The sequence below is a fragment of the Rhincodon typus genome, chromosome 5 (assembly GCF_021869965.1).
Source record: "Rhincodon typus isolate 14 chromosome 5, sRhiTyp1.1, whole genome shotgun sequence".
In the NCBI taxonomy this organism is placed as follows: domain Eukaryota; kingdom Metazoa; phylum Chordata; class Chondrichthyes; order Orectolobiformes; family Rhincodontidae; genus Rhincodon; species Rhincodon typus.
The window spans coordinates 102,122,267-102,135,676 of record NC_063336.1 but is presented as its reverse complement, the minus strand read 5'-3'; the positions used below and the strand labels follow the sequence as shown (position 1 = coordinate 102,135,676).

At 40.3% G+C, this 13,410-nt stretch overlaps 1 protein-coding gene across 5 annotated transcripts in view; it reads right to left on the bottom strand.

Moving 5' to 3' along the window:
* Positions 1-13,410, bottom strand: part of rnf144aa (ring finger protein 144aa) — a 76,445-nt gene continuing 63,035 nt past the window's right edge. For all 5 annotated transcript variants that reach the window (XM_020530119.2, XM_020530123.2, XM_020530120.2 and 2 more), the window contains 2 exons: positions 12,684-12,773; positions 1-6,625 (listed from right to left, as the gene is read on the bottom strand). In XM_020530119.2, coding sequence (XP_020385708.1) covers positions 6,494-6,625; positions 12,684-12,773 — 222 coding nt within the window. In that variant the 3' untranslated portion in view covers positions 1-6,493. The remainder of the gene's footprint in view (positions 6,626-12,683; positions 12,774-13,410) is intronic.

Genomic DNA, 13,410 nt, shown 5'->3' with positions numbered 1-13,410 from the left:
TAATGAGTACTTGCATTCTTTTATTTTAGAAAATGAGATACCAATTATATATTTTTTAAATGCAGGAATACATTCAGTTATTTACATACAAGTTTCTTCCATGCTTAGCAATACATAGAATGGAGATCACAAGATCTTCAAACGTATGAGATTAGGCAAATACTCTGCATTAGCATTCTAGGTTTTATCTACAGACTGTGCTAACATTAACGGTGTTCACAGAAACATTTTAAGGCATTAAGAACTGACCCTCATAGATTACATACTTAGATTACAAAATCAGAAAGAGAGACCGTGATTAAGTCACGTGGAAATATTTCGGAAAGGAGGAAAAAGAAGCTGAAATTGTTTATACATTCCTTATCGTTAATATAAAAAGACAGTAAGACACACACAAAAAATAAACATTGTTTTGCAACATCTCAGTACTAAACGACAGGCCACAAAGAAACCATTAAATATTCTCAAAACGAGCATTACTATTCTGCTACGCTGATTATACAGAACTTAAAGAAATGAATAATGGGCAGTTTCAACAACGTTAAGTTACGTCAATGTTTTAAAAAAGCACTGAGGCTAAGTGATGTGATTTGTCACAGACAACCTTCGTATTTAGAGATATTTTACCTAAAGCAATATTTATATTAGATTGTAAACAAAAAAAAATTTCCATGACAAAACAATATTGTTTATTACCTATGTGTACAGAAAATACATTTAGCATAAGGACCAAAAGAATATCAATGATGCCAGGAACTTATTTTTGAGGTGATGGCATAATTAAGTACTTGGAAAGAGAGAAAGGGACACATAGTATTGCTGATAAGCTTAGATGAAGTAGACCAGTTGAACTAAATGGCCTGCTTCTGTTCTGCAAATTGTATGTCAGAAAGAGGGACACAATTTCCGAGATCATGTGTCCCTTTCAAGATAGGGCTTTTCAAGAGTAAATGCACACAGGTTTTTGAGATCCTGCTCAAGATCCTCCAATAGGTTCCTAGGGTTCCCATGGCACAGTGGTAGCTACAGTGGTCCCTATCTCTGAGCCTGGAGTCCCACCTGCTCCAGAGGTATATAATAACATCACTGAACAGGCTGATTAGAAGAATTTCCAATAGGTTCCTGTTTTGGGTGAGAATTCTCTCAAATTCTAAAGGCTTTAAAAATTATAGTAGTCAGGGAAACATATCAGGGTAGATGGAATGAATCATCCAGTTTATGTGGCACAGAACAGCAACTCTAGAGTAATATTTTCTTCATTCATGTAACAGATAAAGGGGATTATTTTCTCCAATGCAGAATGGCGACGAATCAAGACCATCACACTGATTTTGAAGTGATGACAGAATGGAAAAGTGAGGTCTGGGAAATTTCTGAAGCCCACTTTCTTCATGCCCACCCTTACAATTGCGGATTTTCAGACTGACAATATTTTGACAGGCAGTAATTCAAACATTTCACTGTGATTTCCAACTGTATCAATCTGAAGACATTTACTTAAAGTTGGCTTTCTGAATTTTTTTTTGTTTGCAAAAAAAAGGATAGTTTTTCCTAGCAGCCATTTGTACACACTTTCTCTCCAATTTTTTTTTGTGTTTTGAGTTTTATGATCTGACATTTAGTAAAGTGCTGTGCTTAGTAGGTTTCCTTCCTGGCAGATGACCTAGCTAAGATTTGTTAAGTTTCAGCAACTTCCAATTGATACAAATTTATGGGAATCTGAATTGAAATTTTATGCGGCTCCAAAGCTTTATGGGCATGCAATTATAAAATTCAGCGGGATTGGGAGGGTGCATTTTTTAGGATGGGGGGGTGAGTTGATAACTCTAAAGGGTGAAATTGAACAAGTCTTGTCTCTTATTTGGGCATAAAACCAGGAAGGACGGATCTTCAGTTGTGAACTTTATGGGAAGTGTGGCAGTTGCCAAACTGGAACCCAGTGCTTTCCAGTTATAGAGACATACATCATGAAAACAGACCCTTTGGTCAAACCAGTCCACTCCAATCATGTTCCCAACATAAACTAGTCCCATCTGCCTACGCTTGGCCCATTTCCCTCCAAACCTTTCCTATTCATCAACTTATCCAAATGTCTTTTAAACATTGTAACTGTTCCTGCATCTACCACTTGCTCTGGCAGTTCATTCCACACACGAACCACTCCCTGTGTAATAAGGTTGCAGCTTTTTAAATCCTTGACCTCCCGCCTTAAAAATACGCTCCCCAGTTTTGAACTCCACACTAGAGAAAAGACCCTTTATCATTCACCTTACCTATGCCCTCATGATGTTATGAACCTAATGAGGTCACCCCTCAACTTCCTATGCTTCAGTGAAAAAGATCCCAGCCTATCCAGTCTATTTTTGTATCTCAAACTCTCCATTCCCAGCAACATCCATCTTTCTTGAATCCTCTCCAGTTTAATAATAGCCTTCCTATAACAGGGCAACTGGAATTTAATTTGGACAAATGTGAGGTACGGCATTTCAGTAATACAAACAAGGACAGGACTTACACAATTAATGGTAGGGCCCTGGATAGTGTTGTAGAACAGAGACACCTGGCGGTACATAATTCTTTGAAAGTTTTGTCACAGGTAGACAGGGTGTTTAAGAAGGTGCTTAGCACGCTTTCCTTCATCGCTTGAACCTTCAAGTGTAGGAGCTGGGACGCCATGTTGAGGTTGTATGGGACACTGGTGAGTCCTGTGGAATACTCTGTTGTGCACTGCATTCACCTGAACAGTAATTGTGGCTCTGATTATGGAAATTGAGTTCTCAACATTGGACCCCATCGAAAGTATGGTAATCAAATTCATGGGTTAAAGGCCCCATGCATGGTTCATATAGCTGTTCCACATCGTCAATGATCTAACCACGGCTAGACTAAAGGTCTCCATCAGGTTTCCATTGCTTTCCAATTTCTTAAAAATGGAGGCATGCGTTTGGATAACACCACCCATTCCATGTTAGGAACTGGCACAAGCTGAATTTCTCCCTAACTTTTGTGATCTTTAGCTTTACACAATGCTGTTCCTTTAGTAAATTACCTTTTTGCTTCTCCAATTAAGTGTTGCAACTTATTATTGCAATATTTAATCATGTTGTGCAATGGTAATCACACTTATTGTGTAAAGATGGTTCATAAAGAATATTGAGTAACAATGGGGGTTATAGTGCCATTAGTACTTTCAGGCCAAACAAACTATTTTAAAAAATCTGATTTGCAAGATATTGATTTCTGCAATTCTACCTTGGTACACAGAGAGAGAGGGATTAAAAATTAGGCATTGTCTTTTTTAAAGATTTTACAATGTTTGTCAGGAATCTGTGGAAGGAAATAAGATCCCTCTATACAAATACAAACACCTTCAAGACTGGTTCAACCTTGTTAGATTTAATTCGCAAATTTAAAAACGGTCTTTCTTAACTTGGTTGGTTTAAATTAGGAGGTTTACACCAAGTCTTGGTAAAGGATTTACAGTGGAAGTAGATGGTCCACCCTGGGCAGCCAACTGAGAAGCAGATAACAAGCGAACCTCACAGCCACATCACACTGTGGGTGGGCTAAATTACTGCAGAACTGTTCCTCGGGAAGAGAAACTCCCACCCTCTCAATCGGAGTGGCAGCTCTGATAGCGGCAGAAGCTGCCAAGACTGCAACCTGTCCCAACAAGGCAGTGCAATGTAACCCCTACCCAGGTAAATTCGGGGGATTCAGTGGGGAGAGTTTGGCCACCTTGGAAGATTGGATATTAAAGTCCATGTGGGAGGAAAGAAGTGGCACTATCTTCTGTGGTGGTTGGGGAAGGAGTGTGGTGCCCTTGATATATACATCCTTCCTTCTTGGCATTTGACAAACTTCTTGAAAGAAAAATGGATTACTCGCTCCCACCTTCCTGCCAACTAGCCCCATGACCATTTGGGCAGGGTAATCACGGTAATATTGGGGTCAAATGAACTTAACTCTCATTTATTTACTTACAGGGGCTGGTTTGCTGATTTTGTCACGTGCCCACCCCTCCACAGTATGAGGGTGAGCTCACAGCCTGATGGAAAAGTGCAAGGCTGGGGTGCAGCGGGGCAGCACCCTCTTTATTTCACACTTGGCGGTGACATGTAATATTTGGCCCCTTTATAGAATTAATCACTCTAGGTAGTTTCTGTAGAGGGCAGAGTCAGAAAAAGATATAAGAATACAAATACGTAATATAACACAACAGGCTTGATCATTACCTGTATTCTGCTTGCAAAAGTAACGACTGAAATATGTACTTTATGTCACTATAATTCTTAACAGTCTTTTACCATTTGGCATCAAAGGCCAAGTCATGGTCCAGTGTAGCATTGCTGCATCATGGGATAAATAAACTGGAACAAAGTGAAAATCCATTCAATCCCTGGGAATGTAATAAATTGATCGGACTCTCTGATCAAGTGAAGGCAATCTTTGTGACATATGGAGTCAAGGCTCACCTGCTGGAGAAGTCAGTGATACTGAACCTCCCCAAAAAAAATAAGGCGCAGGCAAATGAAAAAGTAACAAATGGTCTTCACAATGTTATCTTGCTTTGTGCACACTTCTGGATGATAAGTTGAACATTACTAAATAAGAAATTCTTTCGCAGAATTGTTTTGACAGGAGGTGAAGACAAGCTTTAAAGCCAGATGTCCTTGAAGACTTTTGAATATTCATTCCATTTCATATTTCAACTCTATTTTGCTACTCTCCCTCACCTCCTCCATCATATATGCAGCTCATCGTTACCTGGTGCTGTGCTTAATTGACATTTCCACACAAATTAACTGCTTGATAACAAATAAAACTAAGATTTAACTGGATCGAGAAAAAAGGCACATACACATGTTCCAGTAGCCCACTGCACTTCAGGTACCTAATAAAAACAAAGGGCTTTGACTTCTTTCTTGCTGGTGATTGTAATTGATAGCTCTACACAAATCATTACAGAGATTAGTTTTGGCCATTATAATAAAATGGCTTGCAATGTAGAGACAGACAACATATACACATCACAATGTGATGTTAGGATAGAGAGAAGTTGACAGCGAATAATTGGTTGATAATAACACCGAGCTCAGTGGTTTGATTTTGCTCTTCAATTTGATTTTTATTTTGTAACATACTTATTGTCAATTCTTCTATGTCAGAAGATTTGGTTCGTTCAAAACTGATGGTGAGCCATTGGGAATCTTGTCCTTGTCACTCCCCTTCCCTTTATTTTCTTCTCCCACCTACCGGTCACTCCTCCATCTCGTGCCCACAGACAAATTGGAAAATTACAAGAACTGGATCAGGAAAGAGGCAGGCTGAAAATCATTGGATGAAACCATTAAGGCAATGATTTGGAGTGAGAGCAAATGTAACAAAAGTTACAGATGCTACCCTTTATGCTGAAAGTACATCTCCGACATCTACAATATCAACTGAGACTGTACGTTATGATACATATCATGTTGGCAGCAGAGATGCTAAATCCTACACACATCTTGAGAAAATGGCTTCAAATTATGGCCTTAATTGGCTGCCTGCCCCAATGACTGAGCTACCCATCTTATTCCCATCTCCCTCCTGCAAAATCCCTCCAATGGCAGGAAGGCCTTGGGAAGATGATCTGACATGTTCTTCCCCCCATTTTCCATGACGTTTGCCATGAAACATATCTCTATTGTACCAGGAAACTTCAGCCTTTTATTGCAGGTAACTGTTAAGAGTCGGTGCGCCTTTACACATTTAGAAACTTAAAAATAAAAACATGAAAAGATGGAGATACTAGAAACGGATTCAGATAAAAGGCATCTGTAAATGACCTAATAAGTATGAAATATTTAAATGCCTCATGAAATCAACAAAATGTCTTATGAAGGGTTTTCTTTAGTAAAATTGACTAGTGGTCTTTTACAGTCAGCAATATGCGTACTTTTTGCAATAAAAGAATGAACTTATTTTGATAAATAGATAACCTATTATAACATGACCTGTTACAACCATCTATTCTGACAGGATGGTCTAAAATATTAGTGTGTCTTTTGTCTTTACAAAATCTGAAGCATCTGTTGTGCATTTTCTGTTTAATACAACATTGCACATTTTCTTTCTTCATGTAACCTTATATGCTTTGTATTTAAGTGAACAGCAGCACATTGTTATGGATATTGCTTTTTTGAAACCATTTAAATGAGAACTTTTCTAAGCTTACCAAATATATTCCAGAGCCTTCGTGCAGAGTACTATATTTCTGTTCATTTACTATGAATAAATTGTTGTCTGGGAAACCGGATTTCATCTCTTCCAAACTTTTGTGTTTTGATTCACTGCACTCTCAGACTCTGGAGTGTGATTTAAATGGTGGAAATCAGGAAAGCAAATTCTGGCACTGGGATATATGATGGGCTAAAATAAGACAGTTTAAAACTGCAGTTAAAACAGAAAAAACGTTCATTAAATATCTTTGCCCTGTTTCTGAGCATCAGGTCTATGTAGGTAAAGGATCATCATCCCCTTTGTTACATTTGCACTTGCAGCAGAGGACAAATGGTGTGGCCAGCAGGAGGAAAGGTGATGCTACTAACAGCAAAAGGCCAAAGCCAGCAAATATTCCAACTACCTAAACGGGGAAAGAAGATAAAACATGATTATTACAGCACGTAATAATGGATAAAACTAGAACACTTTCCTTCAACAAAAGGTGACAGATCAATAACAATCTTATGATATTTAATGGAGACAAAGATTCCTCTATTGTCTGCATGATGTATAAATGTAATCAGTTATAACAAATAAAAATTGAGAGAATTGAACATGACCATTAACCAAGTGTTGACACCATGGGGGACTTTACAGACAAATATATGGGTGATGTGGTAAAAATCAATTGGAAATCTTCCTATAAAACTGGGAATTATCACATCAGTATAGTTCTGATTTTAGTAATTGACACAAACCTTTTCCACATTGTTCCAACTTCAGAATAAAGAGCTTAATTTCTGATTTAAGTGGAAAATAATTTCATAAGGAAACAAAAGTAACCTGCTGCTCAACAGACCTCAAACCTATACACTCCTGAAACTGCATCAGAAAGCTGTGTAAATTCTGCCAGAACCAGAGTTGTGTTTTTTTTATTCTGTGTACAATTAAACCAGCCAGGGTTACTGTTATATTCAAAGTTATATGCTGCAAAAGTAAAATAAATTTTTACTAGAACTGATAAACATTCAGATTCTAATGACAAACTTTATAACTTTCCAGCTTTAACAGGAAATTCAGATGTTGTAAGGTGTGGTGTCCCAGTAAAAAGTAAACGTATAGCTGCCACAGCCTTCGTGGACCATAAGACCCTTATCTCAGTGGAAAGAAACAACTGGCAATGGTTTAAGCAGAGGGTCACCACACCTCAGGCAAGGAGAGAGGTTGAGAAGCTGAGTCCTTAATGGTAGCTTCAGCCAGTGTGGGAATTGAAACCACACTATTGGTCTATTTTGCATTGTAAACTAGCCTTCCAGCCAACTGAGCTAATCAATGTTGCAGTTCATTATGAATTTTCAGTTGATATGACAAAAACTGGACACACTACTTAAAAGGTTACCGAAAATCGTGTGACCTCTGGCATTTGAACTATAGGCAATCCGAAACCTTAAACAAAAAAATAATTAAACAGACACTCAGAGCTAACCAGGGTTTCATAGCTCTCTTTGTTTGAGGATGAACCAACACAGAAGGATTACAGAATTTCCAGCATGCATATCTATTTCATTCTGGACAAAAGATCACATTGAAATGTAATTTCTGGCAGGCGGAAGAGAATGAATACTGATTAACCTTCAAGGAACAGAACCACAAACCCTACAGTCACAATTGCTTTGTTAAGCTCTTTATTAGATCTATTCCAACAACTACTTGTTTAGTTCAATCATTCCACTGTACAATGATGGGTTTGAATCTCAAAAAAAAGATAACAACGCAAGATGTTGTAATCAACACACATATCATCTTTATTTGGAATAGGATTTCAAAGCTGTAAATGTCATATGAGGAGGAAGGCAAGTTATTATCTTTTGTTTTCAAATGAGTTATAAGCTGCTTTGCAGATAAAGTTCCAACAAACTAGCTGCAAGTAGTTCAAGCAGCCAAGATACTGAACAGCTATGGCTTGTAAGAAGATCCCAATAGAGAAAAGGACTTTCCACAACCTGTTCAAACGTCAAGGTCGTTGGAGAAATAACCTTCTGGAAATCAGACTCCAAGAAACCGCTCAAATCGCTGAGAATCTTTCGTTTCCCAAGATGCTCACTTCATCTTTAAAGCATGAATACCATTTAAGAAACCAGGCCTGACACATGAACACTGGAGATTGTAAACCGGAGACCGAGTTAACCATAATTTCATCGAAGCGTACAATTTTTGTTAATAACCAATCTTTGCGTGTATGTCAGCATGCGTGTGGGGACAAGTGTGCAAGATGTTGAGTTTTAAATTCAGGACATGTGTGTCAGAATAAATAACACACTTTGTTTTAAATTTGCAAATGCCTGCTGCCATTTTGGAATTCACACTTAGAGGGTATGAAAAGACACACTTCTTACATATAAAACACGCTTATCAAAGTCAGTATAGAGACCCCAAATTCTGTCCAAGAACATCTGTAGGTCTTCACTGTATTCTTTTGCCTAGAAGATGCTGTCAAAAGTAGAAACAAAATCCACTGTACTAAGAAACCTGTTTGGGAATAACTATGATACAGAATACTACAGCACAGAGGTTATGATGAACTGATACAGGACACTGGTTAGACTTCAACTGGAGTATTCTGTGCAGGTCTGGGTGCCACACTTTAGGAAGGAAGTGAACACAGAAGACGTTTACGAGAATGGTTTCAGGGAACGAGAAGTCTCCATTACGCAGATACACTGCAGGAGCTGGGACTGTTTTCAATGGAGAAGAGAAGGCTAAAGAGGATTTGATAGAAGTTTTTGAAATCATGGGAGGTCTGGAAAGAGTGCACAGGGAGGAACTGTTCCTGCTCAGAAAAGGATCCAGATTGAGATAGCATAGATTCAAAGTGATTCTGAAAAGAAGATATTGCGATATGAGAAAAAAGAAATTTCACACAAAAAGGGGTTTGGGTATGGAATGCAGTGTAGGAAGTGTGGTGGAGGCAGGTTCAATTGCGATATTGAGGATGGCATTTGATGATTATTTAAATATAAATAGGGTATGGGATTATGGGAAAACGGTGGGAGCATGGCACCATGTTAAGGTGCTCATGGTTATTTGGTGCAGACATAATGGGCTCAACAGTCTCCTTCTGCACTGTAACAATTCTGTGATTTACTGCAGCATTACATTTTCAAGCCTAATTAACAGAACAGTAGTAACAGTGAGTAGAAAGCACTAAAACAGAGCCAAATCCCTATTTGGATTCAATTAGCCACAAAGAACAGACATTGAACTTAATATCATCTGATATGCTTGGTACAGAGGCATCGTTGTTTACTAATCATATAGTTGTGAATTTACAGATTTATCATCTAATTGATTATAGAGAATGAAACTTAAAAATGACATATTTCCTCAGAATGAGCCAAACTGTTTGTACATTAGTATTCTTTTCAAGAAGCCATGCATGACCTTAATGCAACAGTTTTAATGCCCAATAACATCTAAGGTTAGAGAAATGTGGAGGAACATTTATTTTCATTGTACAGAATTCCTTTGTCCAGCATCCTCCCAAAATATTGTGGAAAATTGAATTTAAGAATAAAGCCTCCTATCTCATAGGAAGTTTTCATAGTTTGCAACTATGGAATTCATCCTTTTGTTCTCTCCTCTGTAGCTGTTGTCCAATAGGATGAGTATTTGTGCGCTGTTCTACATTTAACCCTACAAAAGTAATATGCTTCCAGCTTATATACACCAATCAGAAGGTAGAGATATTGAGGAAAACAACAGTACCCAAACAATGTACACAGCTATTGTTTTCTCTCATTAAAACTGTACGATGAGAAATAATATGTATTGTGTCTATATCAGTGTTTCTGTATCTTGCTGGTAAGGTCTGTAGCTCGGTCACAGGACTCAAAATAAAAAAAAATTTCTAGGGAAAGAGAAGCCTATTCCCAATTCCCTCGTCTCTGCCCATCCCCTATTCCCAATTCCTTCGCCTCCACCGCATCTGCTCCCAGGATGAGGCATTCCACTCCCGTACATCTCAGATGTCCTCGTTTTCAAGGACCGCAACTTCCCCCTCTCAGTGGTCGAGAACGCCCTCAACCGTGTCTCCCACATTTCCCGCAACTCATCCCTCACACCCTGTCCCCGCAATAACAACCAAAAGAGAATCCCCCTCGTCCTCACATACCACCCCACCAACCTCCGGATCCAACGCATCATCCTCCGACACTTCCGCCATCTGCAATCCGACCCCACCACCAAAGACATCTTTCCCTCCCCACCCTTATCTGCTTTCCGGAGGGACCACTCTCTCCATGACTCCCTTGTCTGCTCCACACTCCCCTCCAGCCCCACCACACGCGGCACTTTTCCCTGCAACCGCAGGAAATGCTACACCTGCCCCCATATCTCCTCCCTCAACCCCATCCCAGGCCCCAAGAAGACTTTCCACATCAAGCAGATGTTCACCTGCACATTTGCCAATGTGGTATACAGCATCCGCTGTACCCGTTGTGGCCTCCTCTACATCGGGGAAACCAAGTGGAGGCTTGGGGACAGCTTTGCAGAACACCTGCGCTCGGTTCGCAATAAACAACTGCACCTCCCAGTCGCGAACCATTTCAACTCCCCCTCCAATTCCTCAGATGACATGTCCATCCTGGGCCTCCTGCAGTGCCACAACGATGCCACCCAAAAGTTGCAGGAACAGCAACTCATATTCCGCTTGGGAACCCTGCAGCCCAATGGTATCAATGTGGATTTCACAAGCTTCAAAATCTCCCCTCCCCCTACCGCATCCCAAAACCAGCCCAGCTCGTCCCCGCCTCCCTAACCTGTTCTTCCTCCCACCTACCCCTCCTCCCATCTCAAGCTGCACCCCCATCTCCTACCTACTAACCTCATCCCGCCCCCTTGACCTGTCCGTCCTCCCTGGACTGACCTATCCCCTCCCTAACTCCCCACCTACACTCACCTTTACTGGCTCCATCCCCGCCTCTTCGACCTGTCTGTTTCCTCTCCACCTATCTTCTCCTCTATCCATCTTCTATCCGCCTCCCCCTCTCTCCCTATTTATTTCAGAACCCCCTTCCCCTCCCCCTTTTCTGATGAAGGGTCTAGGCCCGAAACGTCAGCCTTCCTGCTCCTATGATGCTGCTTGGCCTGCTGTGTTCATCCAGCTCTGCACCTTGTTGTCTCTAATGAAATGTTGAGTATTTCTATCTGATTACAGTCATTTTACCATTCTCCTATATTACCTGGATTTTGATTTCTTTGGGAAGGAGAGGGAAATAGGAGGACAGTAATTTATGGTGAAATTGTTGTCCATTACACGTACAGTTCTTCGAGTTATTTTTTTCCAGTGGTTCTTGCAAATGGTACTGGCAGAAAAAGGCAACAATAAGCTGATGAGCTTCAATGCTGGTGAAATGTGAAACTGGAAAGTGGTCAGAAAAGATTTAGAAGGTTGGTACCAGGGTTGGAGCTATAAGGAAAGACTGAATAGATCATAGAATCCTTATAGTGCGGAAACAGGCTATTCAGCCCAACACGTTCACACCACCCCCCTGCAAAGAGCATCCCATCCAGACCCATTCCCCTAACCCGACATTTCCCATATTTAATCCACCTAACCTGAACATCCCTGGGCACTATGGGCAATTTAGTATGGCCAATCCACCTAGCCTGCACATCTTTGGACTGTGGGAGGAAACCGGAGCACCCGGAGGAAACCCACGCACACATGGGGAGAATGTGCAAACTCCACACAGTCACGCGAGGCTGGAATCGAACCCAGGTCCCTGTCGCTATGAGGCAGCAGTGCTAACCACTGAGCCACCGTGCCGCTCTAAATAGTCCCAGCCCCTAGGCAGAGGAACGGCAGAGGCTGACAGGTGACCTTATAGAAGTTTATAAAATCATGAGCGGCATGGAGAGAGTGAATAGCCAGGGTCTTTTCCCCAGTATAGGAGTCCAAGACACTAGAGGACATTGGTTTAAGGTAAGACGGGAAGGATGTGAAAGAGACAAAGGGGGAGCTTTTGCACACAGATTATGGTGTGTGTATGGAGCGAGCTGCCAGATGAAATGGTGGAGACTGGTAGAATTACAACATTTAAAAAGCATCTAGATGGGTTAAGGAATAGGATAGGTTTAGAGGGATGTGGGCCAAATGCTGACAAATGGGACTAGATTAACTTAGGATGTCTGGTCTGCATGGGCGAGTTGGACCGAAGGGTCTGTTTCCGTGCTGTACAACTCTATGACTCTGTTTTGAGCCCAAACTTGCAAACTAAACATACCAACCATTTATTGAGATTGTACAAAGATATCAGAAGTGAGTCAGATACTGAAACCTGTACAGAATCAACAGAAACTTTTCATGCAGTTAAAAGCTGCTCCCACTTTGATCAGGATTGGCATGATCATTGACACCACTAGATAATGAGGAAATCTACCTTGTGTACTGTGATGGAGACAAAACTTTTTCTACTCACCTGGGTTCTGTGCCAAATGACAGAGGCGCGAGTGTGACCAAGTTTGTTGCGGCAAGGTCCTTTGTCGTAATGAATTAATAGAAAGTCATCCTGTTTTAAAAGGAATAATTTCAAGATATTAACATTGTAATCCAGTCAAAATCCACTTAACCTTCTTTTTAAAAGGATCATTGAAAAGACAGGTTTTCATTCTCCAAATTAATTCCTCAAAAATTTAAATAGGAAAAATTATCCCATCCAAGAAAGGAAACGGAAAGTTTAATCTCAGTGGATAAATACAATAGATTTTTTTTTATTTACAAAAACAAGTCTCATGTGACTGTTCCCTCGATGATTTTATTTTAAATAATCACATTTACCGGCTGCTTCTTTTTTTCCCCATTTGCTGCTGAGAATTTGCTAAAGCATAACAACCACTCACTAGGGACAAGTAATGGGAAAAAGGTTCCCTAAGAGCCAACTGTAGATTGTCAAAAATATAAAGGCGACATCTCTTTGCTGCAAAGTGGATCCTCTGTGGAAGCTTTATTTGTGCAGTATGTCACTCAAGCATATCACAGTTGATTCACTGATAAGCCAGTAGCCCAAAAAGCCTTAGACAAGTGTCTGCTAAATGCATCTTGATTAAAAACGCAAATGGAATTTTGTCTGTCATTGCTAGAGGGATGGAGTTTAAAAACAGGGAGGCTATGCTGCAGCTGTATAGGGTCCTGGTGAGGCCACACCT